The sequence below is a fragment of the Oncorhynchus kisutch genome, linkage group LG25, assembly GCF_002021735.2.
Source record: "Oncorhynchus kisutch isolate 150728-3 linkage group LG25, Okis_V2, whole genome shotgun sequence".
Lineage (NCBI taxonomy): Eukaryota > Metazoa > Chordata > Actinopteri > Salmoniformes > Salmonidae > Oncorhynchus > Oncorhynchus kisutch.
In genome coordinates this window covers 37,472,116-37,494,538 of record NC_034198.2, presented here as the reverse complement: position 1 = coordinate 37,494,538, position 22,423 = coordinate 37,472,116, and the positions used below count along the sequence as shown (strand labels likewise).

Here is a 22,423-nt window from a genome sequence, read left to right as displayed (position 1 = left end):
TAAGACCTCAGTGGCTTTCAGAAGCTGCAGGGGGAAAACAGCGTCACATTGTGGGTGACCAGACCTTAGCAATCATGTGCGTTGATGGCACAGCATGTACTGTACCACGGTACCTGTCATGCCAAGGGGCAAAGCACAATAGATCCACTACTGTGGAACACAGTAGGTCTGGTAATGGTATGGGCTCTCGGATGGTGGTTGAACGCAGTAGGTCTGGTAATGGTCTGGGCTCTCGGATGGTGGATGAACGCAGTAGGTCTGGTAATGGTCTGGGCTCTTGGATGGTGGTTGAACGCAGTAGGTCTGGTAATGGTCTGGGCTCTTGGATGATGGTTGAACGCAGTAGGTCTGGTGATGGTCTGGGCTCTTGGATGGTGGTTGAACGCAGTAGGTCTGGTAATGGTCTGGGCTCTTGGATGGTGGTTGAACGCAGTAGGTCTGGTGATGGTCTGGGCTCTCCGATGGTGGTTGAACGCAGGGGGTCTGGTAATGTTCTCTCGTTAAGCAACATTGAAATAAGATAGCAAATCATTTGCTAAAAGAACCGTTGAAAGTTTCAAAAGCAGGACACAGACGCACACAAAAAGTGAACTGTGCATTTCACTATTGAAATTAGATTATATTCTGCCTTGCCATTTTCCCGCATCGTAACGTTTACAGTAGTACTTCCATAATAGCAGAGGCTCAGGAGCATCAGCCATCTTGCCAGTCACTCTCAGAAAGCATCGTAACGTTTACAGTAGTACTTCCATCATAGCAGAGGCTCAGGAGCATCAGCCATCTTGCCAGTCACTCTCAGAAAGCATCGTAACGTTTACAGTAGTACTTCCATCATAGCAGAGGCTCAGGAGCATCAGCCATCTTGCCAGTCACTCTCAGAAAGCATCGTAACGTTTACAGTAGTACTTCCATCATAGCAGAGGCTCAGGAGCATCAGCCATCTTGCCAGTCACTCTCAGAAAGCATCGTAACGTTTACAGTAGTACTTCCATAATAGCAGAGGCCCAGTAGCATCAGCCATCTTGCCAGTCACTCTCAGAAAGCATCGCAACGTTTACAGTAGTACTTCCATCATAGCAGAGGCTCAGGAGCATCAGCCATCTTGCCAGTCACTCTCAGAAAGCATCGTAACGTTTACAGTAGTACTTCCATAATAGCAGAGGCTCAGGAGCATCAGCCATCTTGCCAGTCACTCTCAGAAAGCATCGTAACGTTTACAGTAGTACTTCCATCATAGCAGAGGCTCAGGAGCATCAGCCATCTTGCCAGTCACTCTCAGAAAGCATCGTAACGTTTACAGTAGTACTTCCATCATAGCAGAGGCTCAGGAGCATCAGCCATCTTGCCAGTCACTCTCAGAAAGCATCGTAACGTTTACAGTAGTACTTCCATCATAGCAGAGGCTCAGGAGCATCAGCCATCTTGCCAGTCACTCTCAGAAAGCATCGTAACGTTTACAGTAGTACTTCCATAATAGCAGAGGCTCAGGAGCATCAGCCATCTTGCCAGTCACTCTCAGAAAGCATCGTAACGTTTACAGTAGTACTTCCATCATAGCAGAGGCTCAGGAGCATCAGCCATCTTGCCAGTCACTCTCAGAAAGCATCGTAACGTTTACAGTGGTACTTCCATCATGGCAGAGGCTCAGGAGCATCAGCCATCTTGCCAGTCACTCTCAGAAAGCATCGTAACGTTTACAGTGGTACTTCCATCATGGCAGAGGCTCAGGAGCATCAGCCATCTTGCCAGTCACTCTCAGAAAGCATCGTAACGTTTACAGTAGTACTTCCATCATGGCAGAGGATCAGGAGCATCAGCCATCTTGCCAGTCACTCTCAGAAAGCATCGTAACGTTTACAGTAGTACTTCCATCATAGCAGAGGCTCAGGAGCATCAGCCATCTTGCCAGTCACTCTCAGAAAGCATCGTAACGTTTACAGTAGTACTTCCATCATAGCAGAGGCTCAGGAGCATCAGCCATCTTGCCAGTCACTCTCAGAAAGCATCGTAACGTTTACAGTAGTACTTCCATAATAGCAGAGGCTCAGGAGCATCAGCCATCTTGCCAGTCACTCTCAGAAAGCATCGTAACGTTTACAGTAGTACTTCCATCATAGCAGAGGCTCAGGAGCATCAGCCATCTTGCCAGTCACTCTCAGAAAGCATCGTAACGTTTACAGTAGTACTTCCATAATAGCAGAGGCCCAGGAGCATCAGCCATCTTGCCAGTCACTCTCAGAAAGCATCGTAACGTTTACAGTGGTACTTCCATCATAGCAGAGGCTCAGGAGCATCAGCCATCTTGCCAGTCACTCTCAGAAAGCATCGCAACGTTTACAGTAGTACTTCCATCATAGCAGAGGCTCAGGAGCATCAGCCATCTTGCCAGTCACTCTCAGAAAGCATCGTAACGTTTACAGTAGTACTTCCATCATAGCAGAGGCTCAGGAGCATCAGCCATCTTGCCAGTCACTCTCAGAAAGCAGCAGTAGAATAACAGACGTCGACCTCTATACAGTATCAGCCACCACACGAATAACAAGCAACAACCAAGGCTTCCGTCAAACTAGACTACAGTTTCAGAAGTGTTTAATTATTATTATTATTTTTGTTATGTATTTTGAATCTCATGTAAATGAGTTGTATGTGTTTTGACACGACATCGAACTACCACTGCAGACGTCAGACTCTATTCATCCCACAGTTGTGAAACCAAAGACTGACACGACTGACACAATCTAGTAGACTGGGTTCGGTCGGGGTGGAGAGGGGTGAGAGAGGGGTGAGAGAGTATGCTAACAAATACATTTTGAAGCCTATGCAAGTGGTGAGTTAATATGATATTGTAGTCCAAATAGGTCAACTTAATGGTAAAGAAAAATGGGGAGGAGGGTAAGTGTAAAAACAGCTCCATTATAGAACCTATGCAAGCTAGTCGATATGCTCCTGCAGTGTTCAGCAGGTCGAGTAGATTTGATGATTATATAGAGTAATGTGGAGGAGTTAACAGTGAACTAAAGGACTGTACATTATGTTTGCCTCTGGGGGTGTTCTTGAGCCAAAAGGGGCACACCCTAAATATTGTCCATAATTTACCCCATTGGATAGAAAGGGGCACATGCCCGAGTGAATAAAGTGTGGGTGGGGGGGGGGGACTTGCCTTATTGAATACAGAACATCTCGTTTCCCTGGCAACAGGTATTTTGTTTTCTATATTTTTAGAGGCACAGATAAGGCTTGTGTTATAAGTAACTGATTCATTAAAGCATTCTGTCTAGAACGACACCACACACGCACGCACACATACACATACACACATACACACACACACACACACACACGCACATACACGCACACACACATTCACACACACCACACACACACACACACACACGCACACACACACACACACGCGCACACACACCACACACACACCACACACACACACGCACGCACATACACACACACACATTCACACACGCACACACACGCACATACACACAGTAAAATAAGACGGTATATTGTTAATACTAAGTTTTCAAAGGGAAAACAGCAGTTAATATATATCAGTATCCTGTATCTCATCAGTATACATAAATGTAAGCTATATAATAATAATAATAAAAATAATAGCAGTATAACTATTAGTCTATTCCAGTTCAACAGTGGGGAAAGTATTGTGACTGGCTCAGAAGTGAAGAATATTCAGGAAGTGACTAGGACCACAACGACCACATATACTTCACTTTAAACCCATGTAACACACATAGAAGGAGCCCACATATAAACACAGACGCACACTCCTCACACACACAGAGACACCGAACACACACACACACACACACACACAGAGACACCGAACACACACACACACAAAGCCCACAATGTGTAGTAGACCTATACATGAGAGAGCAGTTGAGAGCAAAGAGCAGTAACTTCCATTGACAAACCCACTGCACTTCTGAATGAGACCTCAAACCATTACAGACTTGTGTACTGCTGAACCACTGGAGAGTTGACAATCTGAATCTCTCGGTCCTTTCACAGGCGACTTATACCAGTCCCATTCTATATTATATATGTTCTGTACATGCAGTGAATTAGTAAACCAATACAACACATGAGCTTGAGTATAATACAAACATTGAGATTATACATAGATATATTCATATCACTTTCAGTTGGTTTTTTTGTTTTGTTTTTAAAAAACTGTTTTCTGTTTTCTTACATTGGGGTTGAAAATATTTCAGGGGTTGACCAATAGAGACCCACAGTGGAGGTGTCCTAATACCCATGAAACCTAGCGGTCAAACAGGGAAATGGTTCCAATCGTTTTTCAACCATTCATTTATCCCCATTTGGGAGTTTAGAAACACTTAAAATAAGTTTAGCCCGACGTGACGTTATGATAACCATGTAAATATCTCTAGGACAAGATGACTTTCAGATTTAAACAAATGCTTATTAGCATCAAAGCAGACAACACACACATTACAATTCCCTGCTCCTGCACATCAAATAAAATTCAACATAATAATAAATAAATTAAAATACGCCTTTGCTAACAGGTATTGTCCATTTATTGTCAATTTAAAACTTGCACTAGACACTTCACAGAATTGCCCATTTAAAGAAATGTAGCCAATTTATTAATTACTAATATCAGATCATTAATCCAGAGCACAGGCGGCTGGTGTCGCCTTAATTGGGGAGGATGGGTTTATAGTATTGGCTGAAACACAATTAATGGAATGGTATCCAACACATGATTTCTTTTTTTTCTTATTTTTTTCTTTACCCCGTTTTCTCCCCAATTTCATGGTATCCAATTATTTTAGTAGCTACCAAGCCGCACTGCTTCTTAACACAGCGCGCATCCAACCCGGAAGCCAGCCGCACTAATGTGTCGGAGGAAACACCATGGGCCTCGGTTAGCATGTACTGCGCCCGGCCCGCCACAGGAGTCGCTGGTGCGCGATGAGACAAGGACATCCCTTACCAGCCAAACCCTCCCTAACCCGGACGACGCTAGCCCAATTGTGCGTCGCCCCACGGACCTCCCGGTCGCGGCCGGTTACGACAGAGCCTGATGTCACAGCTGCCCTTAACCACTGCGCCACCCGGGAGGCCACATCACATGGTTTTCAACACATGGTTTCCTTGTGTTTGATGCCATTCCAGCCGTTATTATGAGCCTCCCCTCAGCAGCCTCCTGTGATCCAGAGATTCTTACCTTTGCCTCGATTCGGCAGTCCAGATCATCACGACATTTGTAGATCTTTATGATAGCAACATTAGCAGCTAATTAGCATTTCATTTTTTTTTGGGGGGGGGGGGGGGTAGATACAGGCGAATATATTGATGAAAGACACCTCGTCTGACAGAGATTTACAAGGTTATCAAAACATCATGTCACGGTAAGCCTACACCAAACACAACCCTTATTTTAAGTGTTTCTAAAATCCCCAATGGGGAAAAATGAATGGTTGAAAAATGATTGGAACCATTTCCCTGTTTGACCGCTAGGTTTTATGGGTATTATGACTCATGCTGTGGTACTGTATAGGACAGGGCATAATCCACACGCTGCTTAATTCACTAACATTTAACAATGAATGTTTTAGTACTGGGTCTAGTACAGTAACAAGGGTGGGACAAATTTAGAGGTCGAGGAGAGGGGGAAATTACATTTCATACAGATATTATTATACATTTAAATGAATCCAGATTATATATGGGCCGGTGCTCCAATACTGAAAATTCCAGTAATTTCCCCCATCTTGGCCGCCTGCCCATATCTAATATGCAAGGGCCTTAAGTTTAACTCCTCACTCAGTTCCTCTGAGTTCCTCTAATGTCCATCTGCACTGTGCCAAAGGGAAGGGGGTCGGGAACTAGGGAGGGGGTGGAGTCCCGCAGGTAATAGGGTTTGCGATTGGTGCTTTTTTTTGTAGGTCCGCCTCCCCTGTGGTCATTGGTCAGAGCATTGGGTTGGGTTTGATCAGGGCGCTCGTCAGTCCCAGAGGATGACCTTGACAAAGCTAGCCACGTCGGTGTCTAAGGATTCATGGGAGATGAAGAAGGGATGTTGCTGGGATGGAGAGAAGAAACCACAAGAAAAGAAGAGACTGATTTATGCAGAATCAAATATAACATTAAAATAATATCCTCAACAACAGTTTGATATGTAATAAATTGCATTGATTGGATAAAAATCTAAACGTAATGGGGAGATGATGTGTCTCCCGACCCCTCCTGTGTCAGCCTCCAGTATTTATGATGCTATAATTTATGTGTCAGGGGGCGAGGGTCTGTCTGTTATATCTGGAGTATTTCTCCTGTCTTATCCGGTGTCCTGTGTGAATTTAAGTATCTCTAATTCTCTCTCTTTTTCTTTCCTTCTTCTCTCTCTCTCGGAGGACCTGAGCCCTAGGACCATGCTTCAGGACTACCTGGCCTGATGTCTCCTTGCTGTCCCCAGTCCACCGGGCCGTGCTGCTGCTCCAGTTTCAACTGTTCTGCCTGCGGCTATGGAACCCTAACCTGTTCACCGGACGTGCTACCTGTCCCAGACCTGCTGTTTTCAACTCTCTAGAGACAGCAGGAACGGTAGAGATACTCTGAATGATCGGCTATGAAAAGCCAACTGACATTTACTCCTGAGATGCTGACCTGTTGCACCCTCGACAACTACTGTGATTATTATTATTTGACACTGCTATGAACATCTATGAACATTTGAACATCTTGGCCATGTTCTGTTATAATCTCCACCCGGCACAGCCAGAAGAGGACTGACCACCCCCCCAGAGCCTGGTTCCTCTCTAGGTTTCCTCCTAGGTTTTGGCCTTTCTAGGGAGTTTTTCCTAGCCACCGTGCTTCTACACCTGCATTACTTGCTGTTTGGGGTTTTAGGCTGGGTTTCTGTACAGCACTTTGTAACATCAGCTGATGTAAGAAGGGCTTCATAAATACATTTGATTGAAATTTGATTGATCACAAAACATGATGTATCACTGGACTAAGTCTGCCATCTAGTGGTGAAATAATAGTAAATGCAAGAGGACACATTGTGTCCACATAACGGGAGATCTCCTAAATTCAAAACACACTCACCATGAGTTCTGGGTAGTTTGGCCGCTCTTTGGAATTTTTCTTTAAGCTGAGAATGAAAATGGGCAATGAGATAGAAGATTAGATTCGTAATATCTGGTAACGTATCTCCCAGTCCAGGCAGACTGAATGATTGCATCAGCTGCAAGCGAACGTGGAACTGTTAACAGAGTAAAAATAACAGTTGAGAAGAAACGAAAGAGAGAGACAGAGATAAATAAATAAAAATTGTAGTACAGTGTTCAGCATGTGATCTATCCTCCCTTCTGCCATGTGGTAGTTAATTAGCTCAGGGGTAAAAGCAACAAATAAATGCCATGACTGAAACTTAAGTGGATCTCAGATTGATTGTCTGGGGCCAAGTAGACGTCTTCTTACTGAAACTGGCTTTGATTGGTTGTCTGGGGCAAAGTTAACCTCCCCTTTCATCTCAGAATGTCATGACCATCATGCTTTTAGAGAAAGAGGCTAATGTTGTACATATTAAAACTGCGAGATTGCCTAATTCCAGTCCCCTTGCTTAGAGGGTTCGGATCTTCGTCGAGATAATTTATATGTAGAAGGAGTGAAAAGCTCAGTTCTGGTGACTTTTTTTAGAAAGGACATTACACCTCAAAATGTATTAATAAAAAAATTACGCTGACACCATCTAAAGTACAATTTCTATGCATGGCCTATATTATCAGATGTGCTATTAGCAATACGCATGATCAACTTCAGCCTATAACATGCAGCATAATTAGGGTTTATCCATCTGCATTTACCCCATTGGACACATTGAGATTGTCATTATTAAGAATACTAATAACTGTATTATAAATATGAATACATATAATTAATTACTCATTCTTATTCACTCAACATTTTATTTTGGGGATTCTAATTACAAAGTATGTCATTTTCCTTTTAAAGACGCCACTGCCCCTTTAAGAGCTATGTTGTGCAGCTGTGCCTAACGGACACTAACGGAGGAAGTTATTTCTGATTTCGGGCCTGGGTAGAGTAGGGCCTGACTTTGTGGGCCTGGGTAGAGTAGGGCCTGACTTTGTGGGCCTGGGTAGAGTAGGGCCTGACTTTGTGGGCCTAGTTAGAGTAGGGCCTGAACTTTGTGGGCCTGGGTAGAGTAGGGCCTGAACTTTGTGGGCCTGGGTAGAGTAGGGCCTGAACTTTGTGGCCCTGGGTAGAGTAGGGCCTGAACTTTGTGGCCCTGGGTAGAGTAGGGCCTGAACTTTGTGGCCCTGGGTAGAGTAGGGCCTGAACTTTGTGGCCCTGGGTAGAGTAGGGCCTGAACTCTGTGGCCCTGGGTAGAGTAGGGCCTGCACTTTGTGGGCATGGCTAGGGTAGGGCTGAGGCTTTGTGGGCATGAGGGCTGAGAAAATTCATGCCTGTGCAGGGCTCTAGTGTGTATGCCTGATATTGTAGGGTGAGGTAAGAGTATCCCCAATGCCCCATTTTACATGTTTATAAACCACTCTTCCCTTTTAAATGTTTATAGACCCCTCTTCAACAGGAGGATAGTCTCTATTCAAGCCAGAGGAGAGGTTTGCTCAGGTATTCCAATTTCCTATTGTCACATAAACAGTTGAGTCACCGGGGTATAAAACAATGCTGTTGATCCACTTCTGGAAAATCCTGCTTTAACATCTGACCCAGCTGAATTAAACCACAGCTCTATTGGTAAATTATGCCAAAGCCCAGCTAAACGTGGGATAAACATCCTGGTAAGAGATGAATGATGAATACCTGCATGCATGAGTAATAACAGGACTTAAGATTACTTAGAATGTGGATACACAATGTGCAGTATGCGACCAATTATCAAAGAGAGATCAGCACTGGTCAAATGCAGTGCATTACATACGAGAAGCAATAGGTTCCATTTTGGACAGCCGTAAGACCGACAACAACTAGGGCCGACATTGTACATACAACACAACAGACAAAGATAACCGATGAGCAAGGTTCAAACTGTTGGGGAAAATGACATTTATGTTTCTGTACCGTAGATCTACATGTAAAACAAATTCATAACAATTATGGGTTACGGGAAGGGAAAAACACAACATGAGTAGATAGGAAATACTTGGTGTGAAGACCTAACAGTGGACTTAACAGGCTGGTGAGAGTGAATGTTAAGACACTCCACAGAGGGTAGCTTTCGGGAACCTGGGCACATGCATCACATTCAGTCCTGGTCATAAAGGGCTTGTGGTTATTACAACAACATGGGAAACATTGTCAAGAGAAATGGTCTTGTGAGTCTCACTCCAACAAGCTCTCTAGACAGTCCCTAGATGATGTACAGGTAGCCTGGAGGGACTAGATGATGTACAGGTAGCCTGGAGGGACTAGATGATGTACAGTTAGCCTGGAGGGACTAGATGATGTACAGTTAGCCTGGAGGGACTAGATGATGTACAGGTAGCCTGGAGGGACTAGATGATGTACAGGTAGCCTGGAGGGACTAGATGATGTACAGGTAGCCTGGAGGGACTAGATGATGTACAGGTAGCCTGGAGAGACTAGATGATGTACAGGTAGCCTGGAGGGACTAGATTATGAACAGGTAGCCTGGAGGGACTTGATGATGTACAGGTAGCCTGGAGGGACTAGATGATGAACAGGTAGCCTGGAGGGACTAGGTGATGAACAGGTAGCCTGGAGGGACTAGGTGATGTACAGGTAGCCTGGAGGGACTAGATGATGTACAGGTAGCCTGGAGGGACTAGATGATGTACATGTAGCCTGGAGGGACTAGATGATGTACAGGTAGCCTGGAGGGACTAGATGATGAACAGGTAGCCTGGAGGGACTAACTGATGAACAGGTAGCCTGGAGGGACTAACTAGATGATGTATAGGTAGCCTGGAGGGACTAGATGATGAACAGGTAGCCTGGAGGGACTAGATGATGTACATGTAGCCTGGAGGGACTAGATGATGTACAGGTAGCCTGGAGGGACTATATGATGTACAGGTAGCCTCGAGGGACTAGATGATGTACAGGTATCCTGGAGGGACTAGATGATGTACAGGTATCCTGGAGGGACTAGATGACGTACAGGTAGCCTGGAGGGACTAGATGATGAACAGGTAGCCTGGAGTGACTAGATGATGTACAGGTAGCCTGGAGGGTCTAACTAGATGATGAACAGGTAGCCTGGAGGGACTAGATAATGAACAGATAGCCTGGAGGGACTAGGTGATGTACAGGTAGCCTGGAGGGACTAGATGATGAACAGATAGCCTGGAGGGACTAGGTGATGTACAGGTAGCCTGGTCCTAGATCTGTTTCTGATGCCAACTCTAACTGTCGTCTCTGGCATAACAATCATAACAATGACCATAGAGTTGGAAAGACAGCCATAACAGATATAGAACCAGACTAGCTTTACAGGGAGAGGAGAACATACCACAGGGAGGTGAAGTCAACCAACTCAGGGGAGAACTGGTCAGCAGGGAGCTGGGGCGATGGTTCCTCCACCACCTGCTTCAGCTGCTGGAAGGGCGTGCCCCAGGAGTCATAGGGGAACCGCAGGATGGCCAGTTCAATCTGAAGAAGGGGGCACAGGATAATCACAGGGAATAGAGGTCAGGCACCATTGTATTACTGCACATAAAATGCAGAAAATTGAAATAAGATGTACATAAAAGTGTACAATTGGTTTATTATGACCCTGGACAGTGTTACATTACTGAAAACCACCCTAGGCAGTTAGGGAGGACCATCACATTTATTTTAAAAACCAAAACTGTTCTTTGGGTGTGACACAGTTCAGGACGTGCAAATGAGAGCTAGGAATATGTAACAACTCTCCTAATAAAATGTCTAGACACCAGTTAGTCTAGAGCAGAGCCGTAGTGTGTCATCGTGTCTCACACAGAAGGCAGGGCTTTTTCTTGAACATGAAGAAGAACCTGTTCTATATGAACAGCAATGCATTTCAATTCAATAGAACTCTTATCTGCTCACTTAAGGCTATTACTGGCAATGAATACAACGTACTGGTTATATAGTGAAGACATCATTCAGGAAAAATAAAATACAATTATTTCTCTGTAGTTACTGTACCTGACCTTACGGTATCAGAGGTCGCTAGTTTAATGCAGATTTTTTTTCAAATTATTATATATCTTTTTTAAATATACCTACTAGTGTAATAATCACATAACAATTTTGTTATAATAAATTAATCTGCATAAATATTAATAATAAAAAGTTATATAAAATTGAGACTCACCATAGTGATTCCTAAACTCCAAATGTCAGACTTGACATTGTAGCCTTTCTGATTAGTCTCTGGGTTGATCCTCTCCGGCTAGGGGACAGAATGACACACACACACACACACACACACACACACACACATCACTTTAGCGTCGCTAACTGACAGTTGTCCTAGACGACCCAACCTCCTCCGTCATCTGTACCTCTTGAACACACACAGCCCGGTCTGTTCTCTGAGCGTTACCATGGCACCAAAAGACTGCCTCAGTCAATCAAATGGCCCCGTGGACACACTGTTTGGGCACACTGGAGGTTATTAAAAGGGTAGCTAGCATAAACGTTACCACGTGTGACATATGGATTTGCATTAGTAAACACATCAAAAAGGCCCAATGCAAAGTTACCTCTCTTTTCTATTTTTTTTAACATAATTATTAAGATTGACATACTTTTTACCCCTTTTTTCTCCCCAATTTTGTGGTATTGAATTGGTAGTTACAGTCTTGTCCCATCGCTGCAATTCCCGTACAGACTCGGGTGAGGTGAAGGTCGAGAGCCGTGCATCCTCAGAAACACGAGCCTGTCAAGCCGCACTGCTTCTTGACACGCTACTTGCTAAACCCGGAAGTCAGGCGCACCAATGTGTCGGAGGAAACACGGCACAACCGGCGACCGTCTCAGCCACTAGAGCGCGATGGGAAGAGGACTTCCCGGCCGGCCAAACCCTCCCCTAACCGGGACGACGCTGGGCCAATTGTGCACCGCCTCATGGGTCTCCCAGTTGCAGCCAGCTGCGACACAGCCCAGGATCGAACCAGGATCTGTAGTGCGATGCAGTGCCTTAGACCGCTGCGCCTCTCGGGAAGCAAAACCTATCCAAATTCTGAAGCATGCTGAAGGAAAATGTTTTTCAGGGGTGTGATGTAATATGGAGGACTGGCAAGCCAGCCTATTCCCTATAATGTAAACTCCAGCAGAAATATCTTCAAATGTAGAACTTCAAATTAAACCAAATCGTTTCCACTGATGACTACAGGTTTTAGTTTAATTTTCAGACAACTTAGAAGCAAATACTTTATGAATGTATCAATACAAATCAACTGGCAAGGTTGCTAGCCAACTAGCCTGCTAACGTTAGCCCTACTAGCTGTGCATGAGTCAGCCATTTGCTATCAACAACTAGCTTACAGCTGCATTAAAGAAAACCAAAGTTTTGAAAATAGATAACACCATCTAACCAGTTATCAAAGAATGTTAGCTATATGCAGCAAGCTAGCCAGCCAGCTAACGTCAGCTATTTAGCCAACTAGCTATTAGCCTAGCCAACAACCATGGTTATGGTCGGCAAGCTAGAGCCCAACTACTGAAGACCAGCTAGAACACAACTAAAACATAACCGCAGATTAGAAGCAAAAAGAGATAGCGAACTAAAATGTAATATAAATGTAGAGCAGACTAACAGATTTGATGGCTGGGGCCCATCCTGGTAAAACTTTGAAAAAAGTACAGGCTGAGGTAGCTACCAAAGCGAGGGGGAGGAGGGCGCCTCGCCGGGCCGATGGAGTCAGGGAAACCCAAAATTGATAGATTCCAGATGTCCATCAGCTAGCGCGCTAGCACTAAGTCAAGGTGGAAAAAAATTACAAAAACTGTCGTAGCCTACTTCAGAGTCCATGCCGAAAAGTTGACAAAACAGAAAGGAGAACAGACGAGGTACTACACAATTAGAGCAAGCAGGTATGATTTTCTCTTTCGTTTTTAGCCCGCGGCAAGAAGGTACCAACACCTGCCATGCTAACGAGTTCCCACTAGATAATATCACAGCCACAACCACCCACACAACCGCTCACCCACAACCACCCACGCCCACACAACCACTCACCCACAACCACCCACCCCCACACAACCGCTCACCGCCATGTAGGGCTTGCAGCCTGCGTCCATGGTCTTGGCCACAGAGTCCACAAGGTAACCACTGATCCCAAAGTCACACATCTTCACCTGCCCTTGGGTGTTGATCAATATGTTGGATGGCTTCACATCTGAGTTGAGAGAGTGAGAGAGTGAGAGAGTGAGAGAGAGTGAAGGAGTGAGTGAGAGATTGAGAGTGAGAGAGAGAGAGAGAGTGAGAGAGTGAGAGAGAGTGAAAGAGTGAGTGAGAGATTGAGAGTGAGAGAGAGAGAGTTGAGAGAGTGAGAGAGAAAACAAAACAGAGAAATAGAGATGGAAGTGAAAGTCAGTTAGTCCAATGCAGACCTATTGTACAACATCTTTTAAAGTGATTTCCTTAGCCTCAGGAACATAACTACGATATAGTGTATCTGTCTCGCTCAACACAGCCCACAAAACACATCTGTAAAAATGCTATGTAAAATGCTGTTTCAAGTAACATCGTGGTTTTTGTTACATCGCAAACGGATGTGGCAGGTTCCCCGCTAAAGCTTCCAGATTTAAAAAGATGGACACTAGTGCAAACTGTTGTAAGGTGTACCCAAGCGGGAGATATACTGTACATACCGTATATAAAACATTCTATTTAACTCTGTGCTTGTTCTTACCTCGGTGGATGACTGACAGATTGCTGTGCAGATGTTCCAGAGCCTTCACTGTCTGTAACGAGGGAGGTTGGAACATTAGAACAGAACACAAGGTTGGAACATGAGAACAGAACACAAGGTTGGAACATGAGAACAGAACACAAGGTTGGAACATGAGAACAGAACACAAGGTTGGAACATGAGAACAGAACAGACATATCAGCAACTGGAGAAGGATATCACCATGGGGAATGCAGGTCTAACTTCCCAGACATACCCATTGGTTTGCATCTAGTATTTATTCATTCTAAGTATATTAAACATCTAGCATGAATTCAGTAATTTAGTATTATAACAGCCTCTTGGTCGAGAGACTGGCAATATGTTAATATACTGAACAAAAATATAAATGCAACATGTAAAATGTTGGTCTCATGTTTCATGAGCTGAAATAAAAGATCCCAGAACATTTTCATTCGCACAAAAAGCTTATTTCTGTCTAATGTTGTGCACAAATTGTTTTACATCCCTGTTAGTGAACATTTCTCCTTTGCCAAAATAATCCATCCACCTGACAGGTGTGGCATATCAAGAAGCTGATTAAACAGCATGATCATTACACAGGTGAACCTTGTCCTAGGGACAACAAAAGACCACTCTAAAATGTGCAGTTTTGTCAAACAACACAATGCCACAGATGTCTCAAGTTTTGAGGGAACGTGCAATTGGCATGCTGACTGCAGGAATGTCCACCAGAGCTGTTGCCAGATAATTTAATGTTCATTTCACTACCATAAGCCACCTCCAATGTCATTTTAGAGAATTTGACAGTACATCCAACCGGCCTCACAACCACAGACCACCTATAACCGTGCCAGCCCAGGACCTCCACAACCGACTTTGTCACCTGCGGGATCGTCTGAGACCAGCCAGCCAGACAGCTGATGAAACTGTGGGTTTGCACAACCAAATCATTTCTGCACAAACTGTCAGAAACCGTCTCAGGGAAGCTCATCTGTGTGCTCGTCGTTCTCCCCAGGGTCTTGACCAGACTGCTGTTCGGCGTCGTAACTGACTTCAGTGGGCCAATGCTCACCTTCGATGGCCACTGGCACACTGGAGATGTGTGCTCTTCACAGCTGAATCCCGGTTTCAACTGTACCGGGAAGCTGTTGTGTGGGTGAGCGGAATACTGATGTCAACGTTGTGAACAAAGTGCTCCATAGTAGTGGTGGGGTTATGGTATGGGCAGGAATAAGTTAAGGACAACGAACACAATTGCATTTCAGTGATGGACATTTTAATGAGATTGTCGTGCCATTCATCACCTCATGTTTCTGCATGATAATGCACGGCCCCATGTCGCAAGGATCAATTCCTGGAAGCTGAAAATGTCCCGGTTCTTCCATGGCCTGCACACGTCACCCATTGAGCATGTTTGGGATGCTCTGGATAGACGTGTACGATAGCATGTTCCAGTTCCCGCCAATGTCCAGTAACTTCGCACAGTCATTGAAGAGGAGTGGACAACATTCCACAGGCCACAATCAATAGCCTTATCAACTCTATGCGAAGGAGATGTGTCGCACAGCATGAGGCAAATGATGGTCGACTAGTTTTCTGATTCACGCCCAAACTTTAAAAATTGTTTTTTATGTATCTGTCACGAACATATGCATATCTGTATTCCCACTCATGTGAAATCCATTGATTAGGGCCTACATAGAGGGCCTACATAGAGGGCCTACATAGAGGGCCTACACATTGACAAAAGGCCATACATAGAATTGTGTATGTGGGGTACAGAGATGGGTTGGTCATTCAAAAATCATGTTAACACTATTATTGAACATTATTATTGTTTTTAATAACCTGCCTAGGGACTGCGGTTGAAAATTAGCCGGCTAGCTAAAACCGACACTTTTACTGAAGAGTTGATTAATGCGCATTGTCCCTGTAAAAATAAAATAAAATAAATCAATACATTTCAGCTTTTCATTTGTAAATATTCTGAATATCATAATTACACTTTGACATTATGGGGTATTATATGTTTAGGTTAATGACAAAAAAAAAATCTAAAATGTATCCATTTTAAATTCAGGCTGTAATACAACAAAATGTGGAAAAAGTCAAGGGGTGTGAATACTTTCTGAAAGCAGGAATACTTTTCTGTTAGGAAAATTTGGCGTCAGACAAGTGACCAGAAGATTTTTCAATTTATCAAACATTTTGAGAAATTTACCAGTCATCCATATGCACTGGGTAAGTAATCCATTAGGCCGTCCACCAACAAAAACCACCACCACCATCAATAAACAAGGGATATTGACCAAATGAGACACATTTACGTGTCCTTAAAAACAGCCTATAACTAATTACAAAAACACTATTCTTTGTGTTTTTATCTGCAGCATATGCAAAACGTTATAGCCTATTGTCGGAGATTTGAGCACTAAACGCATCAGGGCATTGCATGCATAGGCCTATTTCTATTTATTATGGATCCCCATTAGCTGCCTCCAAGGCAGCAGCTACTCTTACTTGGGTCCGGGTTATACATTTTTTTTTAAACATTACAATACATTCATTACATAATTCACAACACGCCCATACTTCACTACCACATATCTACAATTCTAAATTAATGTGTACGTGTGTGTGTATAGTGCGTATGTTATCATGTGTGTGTATGCATGTGTCTATGTTTGTGCTACTTCACAGTCCCCGCCGTTCCATAAGGTGTATTTTTACCTGCTTTTTAAATCTGATTTTACTGCTTGCATCAGTTACCTGATGGGGAATGGAGTTCCATGTAGTCATGGCTCTAAGTAGTACTGTGCACCTCCCATAGTCTGTTCTGGACTTGGGACTGTGAAGAGACCTCTGGTGGCATGTCTTGTGGGGTATGAATGGGTGTCTGAGCTGTGTGGTAGTATTTTTAAACAGACAGCTCGATACCTTCAGCTTGTCAACACCTCTTACAAAAACAAGTAATGAGGAAGTCAGTCTCTTCCACTTTGAGCCATGAGAGAATCACATGCATGTCATTAATGTCAGCTCTCTGTGTACTTTTAAGGGCCAGCCGTGCTGCCCTGTCCTGAGCCAACTGCAATTTTCCCTAGTCCCTCTTTGTGGCATCTGACCACACGACCGAACAGTAGTCCAGGTGCGACAAAACCAGGGGCTGTAGGACCTGCCTTGTCTATAGTGTTGTTTAGAAGGCAGAGCATCGCTTTATTATAGACAGACTTCTCCCCATGTTAGCTACTGTTGTATCAATATGTTTTGACCATGACAGTTTACAATCCAGGGTTACACCAAGCAGTTTAGTCACCTCAACTTGCTCAATTTGCACATTATTCACTACAAGATGCATTTGAGGTTTAGTGTTTAGTGGATGATTTGTACCAAATACAATGCTTTTAGTTTTGGAAATATTTAGGACTAACTTATTCCTTGCTACCCATTCCGAAACTAACAGCAGCTCTTTGTTAAGTGTTGCAGTCATTTCAGTTGCTGTAGTAACTAACGTGTATAGTGTTGAGTCATCTGCATACCTTACACACCGGCCTTACTCAAAGCCAGTGGCATGTTGTTAGTAAAGACTGAGAAAAGCAAGGGGCCTAAACAGCTACCCTGGGGAATTCCAGCTTTGACCTGGATTATGTTTGAGAGGTTTCCATTAAAAGAACACCCTTTCTGTTCTATTATACAAGTAACTCTTTATCCACATCATAGCAGGGGGGGGTAAAGCCAAAACACATACGTTTTTCCAGCAGCAGACTATGATCAATAATGTCAAAAGCTGCACTGAAGTCTACCAAGACAGCCACCACACTCTTTGTATCGTCAATTTCTCTCAGCCAATCATCAGTAATTTGAGTAAGTGACGTGCATATTTTTTCCTGAAGGTTACTAACAGTTGGTAAAAGGCTGATTGGTCGGTTATTTGAGCCTGTAAAGGTGGCTTTTCTTAAGCTTCCTTCCAGGCCTGAGGGCACACACTTTCTAGTAGGCTTAAATTGAAGATATGGCAAATAGGAGTGGCAATATTGTCTGCTATGATCCTCTAATTTTCCATCAAGATTGTCAGACAGTGGCTTATTGTCAGACAGTGGCTCATCAGTGGCTTATTGTTGATAGACAGCAATATTTTTCTCACCTTTTCCACTTCAAGGAATTCAAAAGTACAATTTTTGTCTTTCATAATTTGGTCAGATATACTTGGATGTGTAGTGTCAGTGTCTGTTGTTGACATGCCATTGATATGTTTGCTTATCTTGCCAATGAAAAAGTCACATTTAAGCAGTTTGCAATATCAGTGGGCTTTGTGATAAATGAGCCATCTGATTCAATGAATGATGGCGCCGAGTTGGCTTTTATCCCCAGAATTTCATTTAAGGTGCCCCAAAGCTTTTTACTATCAGTCTTGATATCATTTATCTTTGTTTCATTGTATAGTTTATTTTTATTTAGCTTAGTCACATGATTTCTTAATTTGCAGTACGTTTGCCAGTTGGACTCCCAGTTGGGCTACCAGTCTTATATGCCATACTTTTTGCCCCATCCCTCTCAACCATACAATTTTTCAATTCCTTAACAATCCAAGGGGATTATGATATTCAGATTTAACAGTTTTTACAATCATTTTCTTAATGGTTCAGGCTTATTATTAACTGGAATAAGCAATTTCATAAATGTGTCAAGTGCAGCGTCTGGTTGCTCCTCATTACACACCACAGACCAGCAAGTATTCTTTACATCAACAACATATGAACCACTACAAAACATAATGCATGACCTCTTATATACTATAATTAGGCCCAGCCTTCGGAACTTTGGTTTTCCTAGATATGGCTACTATATTGGCTATTATATTGGCTATATGGCTATTATATTGTGATGACTACATCCTATGGATTTGGATACTGCTTTAAAGCACATTTCTGCAGTAAAGAGGTGATCAATACATGTTGATGATTTCATTCCTGTGCTGTTTGTAAATACCCTGGTAGGTTGGCTGACCACCTGAACCAGGTTGCAGGCACTGGTTACAGTTAGATTTTTTTTTCTTGAGTGGGCAGCTTGATGAGAGCCAGTCAATATTTGACATAGGCCTCCAATGTATTATATTAATATATACAGTACCAGACAAATTTGGACACACCTACTCATTCAAGGGTTTTTCTTTATTTTTACTACTTTCTACATTGTAGAATAATAGAAGACCTCAAAACTATGAAATAACACACAAAATCGTGTAGTAATAAAAAAAATCTACATATTTTATATTTAAGATTATTCAAAGTAGTCACCCTTTGCCTTGACAGCTTTTCACACTTGGCATTCTCTCAACCAGCTTCATGAGGTAATCACCTGGAATGCATTTCAATTAACAGGTGTGCCTTGTTAAAAGTTCATATGTGGAATTGCTTTACTTCTTAACGCGTTTGAGCCAATCAGTTGTGTTGTGACAAGGTAGGGGTGGTATACAGAAGATAGCCAGCCGTATTTGGTAAAAGACCAAGTCCATATTATGGCAAAACAGCTCAAATAAGCAAAAAGAAGCGACATGAAGGTCAGTCAAAGCGGAAAATGTAAATAACTTTAAAAGTTTCAAGTTCATATTATGATGAAACTGGCTTTCATGAGGACCATCACAGGAAAGGAAGACCCAGAGTTACCTCTGCTGCAGATTTCTGAGTTACCAGTCTCAGAAATTGCAGCCCAAATAAATGCTTCACGGAGTTCAAGTAACAGATACATCAACATCAACTGTTCAGAGGAGACTGCATGAATCAGGCCTTCATGGTTGAATTGCTGCAAAGAAACCACTACTAAAAGACACTGTTACGCTTCCCAGTTTCTGCGTTGTGGGTTTGTATGTGTGTGTATTTCAGGAAATGGCTTCCTGGAATCCTAAATCAGCTGATTGGTCGGCCCCATCACTAATTGGAGCTCTGACCCCTCCCTCTCATCAGGGGAAACGGCTGTCTCTTCAATTACCAACTCCTTCTCCAGCTTGATAAAAGCCAGTGTTCCTCCCTCAGGGAGGAGAGTGTCGTTTTATGTCCTGTGTTGGTTGTTGGTCAGTACAAGTTTTGTTGATATTATTTTGTAGCCGCTCCATCAGAGGTATGTGTCTGTCAATATGACTTAGTGTTTTTGGTTGTTGAAATTGTTCACTTAAAGTATTGGTAATTATTCTGTTTCATTTGTTCCGGGGGGAAGGGGAACGCACCTTGGGAGTGTTTAGGCAAGAGGCCTGCGGGAATACATAACCCGTAGTATTGAATCTGTCTATGCACACTAGGTAAGACCTGGGCGTACCACCCTGTATTTTGGTTAGCGCACCAGTTGGTGCTAAAGGTTAGGTAAGAAGGGAAGGCAGGTAAGGTGGGAGAGGGGACACTTAACTTTTACTACTTTTCCTTTGGTTCCGTCCAGCCCCTTTTCCCCATATTACTGTGTTAAGGAATAATACATTCTGTAAATTGTATTTTTCTCTGCCTCTGTCGTCCTTCCCCACACCTACGATCAAACTGTTTTTTTCACTGCTCGGGAGTTGAGCTGTAGCAGGGTGTTGCATTCCCTCCTCCAAGAAGGGTACGTAACAGATAAGAGACTTGATTGGGCCAAGAAACACGTACAATGGACATTAAACCGGTGGAAATCTGTTCTTTGGTCTGTTGAGACCAAATTTGAAATTTTGGGATCCAACTGCCGTGTCTTTGAGACGCAGAGTAGGTGATCTCTGCATTTGTGGCTCCCACTGAATTATGGAGGAGGTGTGATAGTGTCACCAGCAAAGTACCCCCAAACCGTCTACTTTATTTAGAATTCAAGGCACACTTAACCAGCATGGATACAACATTTTGCAGCGATACGCCATCCCATCTGGTTTGGGCTTACAGGTTGACTGCGCTGCAAAATAAATTCAGAAATCTGTTATTCAATTATTGCGCACGCCAACGACGTCTGTGTTGCCAAGGGCTAAAATAGATGTCAGTTCTATTTCTGACGCAGATCGCGCTCCAAGTTCTGCCTCTCCCATCTCCTCATTGGTTTATAGAAGCAGGTACCCACGTGCCATCTCCTCATTGGTTATACCCACGTGGGTGACTGAAAGATGAACAAAGTCAGTGGCTGTAATGCACTTAATTTATGAAAGTTGCCAATTGCAATATAAAGTCAAGAGAAGAAAAGGCCTGGAAGGAGGAGACATGATTAGAAATGATTTGGTTGACCGTTTTGTGTGGATTAATTGGCGGAGTAGAGAACCTTCTGCATTTCAAGTAAAATAACAACTCAATGTTTATATCCCAGGACAAATTAGCTAGCAACAGCAAGCTAGCTAAAAAGGACAAATTAGCTAGCAAGTGCAAGCTACTTACCTAGCTAAATTGCCATAAATGTTCAATGCTTTTTGACCTGTCCCCAAATTAACCTGTTCGGGATAGGGGGCAGCATTTTTACATTTGGATGAAAAGCATGCCCAGAGTAAAATGCTTGCTACTCAGTCCCAGTTGCTAATATATGCATATTATTAGTAGATTTGGATAGAAAACACAAGTTTCTAAAACTGTCTGTGAGTATAACAGAATGCATATGGCAGATGAAAACCTGAGAAAAATCCAACCAGGAAGTGGGAAATCTGAGGTTTGTAGTTTTTCAACTCTTGGCCTATCGAATACAGTGTCTGAGGTCATATTGCACTTCCTAAGGCTTCCACTAGATGACAGTCTTTAGAACCTTGTTTGCTGCTTCTACTGTGAAGTGGGGGTGAATGAGAGAGGATTGAGTAAGGTCTCTCCCATGAGCTGACCTTGCACGTTCACGTGAGAGTGAGCTTGAGTTTCTGAAGACAAAGGAATTCTCCGGTTGGAAGATTTATGTTAAAAACATCCTAAAGATTGATTCTATACTTCGTTTGACATGTTTCTACGGACTGTAACGGAACTTTTTGACTTTTCGTCTGCACCTTGTAATCGCGAGTCGTGAATTTGGATGACTGTGCTAAACGCGCAAACAAAAAGGAGGTATTTGGACATAAAGATGAACTTTAGCTAACAAATCAAACATTTATTGTGGAACTGGGATTCCTGGGAGTGCATTCTGATGAAGATCAAAGGTAAGTGACTATTTATAATGCTATTTCTGACACCAACATGGCGGATATCTGTTTGGCTTGATTTGTTGTCTGAGCGCCGTACTCAGATTATTGCATGGTTTGCTTTTTCCGTAAAGTGTTTTTGAAATCTGACACAGCGGTTGCATTAAGGAGAAGTATATATTTAATTCTGTGAATAACACCTTTTTATCAATGTTTATTATGAGTATTTCTGTAAATTGATGTGGCTCTGTGCAAATTCACGGGATGTTTTGGAGGCAAAGCCAAACGTAAACTGAGGTTTTTGGATATAAACATGAACTTTGTCGAATATAAAACACATAACATACATGTATTGTGTAACATGTTCTCCCGGGAGTGTCATCTGATGAAGATCATCAAAGGTTAGTGATTAATTTTCTCTATTTCTGCT

At 43.1% G+C, this 22,423-nt stretch overlaps 1 protein-coding gene across 1 annotated transcript in view; it reads right to left on the bottom strand.

Moving 5' to 3' along the window:
* Positions 1-234: 234 nt before the first annotated feature.
* Positions 235-22,423, bottom strand: part of LOC109870395 (dual specificity mitogen-activated protein kinase kinase 6) — a 49,693-nt gene continuing 27,504 nt past the window's right edge. The window contains exons 7-12 of the mRNA XM_020460885.2: positions 13,899-13,950; positions 13,255-13,382; positions 11,354-11,431; positions 10,526-10,665; positions 7,117-7,162; positions 235-6,091 (exon numbers count right to left, since the gene is read on the bottom strand). Of these exons, the coding sequence (XP_020316474.1) occupies positions 6,014-6,091; positions 7,117-7,162; positions 10,526-10,665; positions 11,354-11,431; positions 13,255-13,382; positions 13,899-13,950 (522 nt within the window). The 3' untranslated portion in view covers positions 235-6,013. The remainder of the gene's footprint in view (positions 6,092-7,116; positions 7,163-10,525; positions 10,666-11,353; positions 11,432-13,254; positions 13,383-13,898; positions 13,951-22,423) is intronic.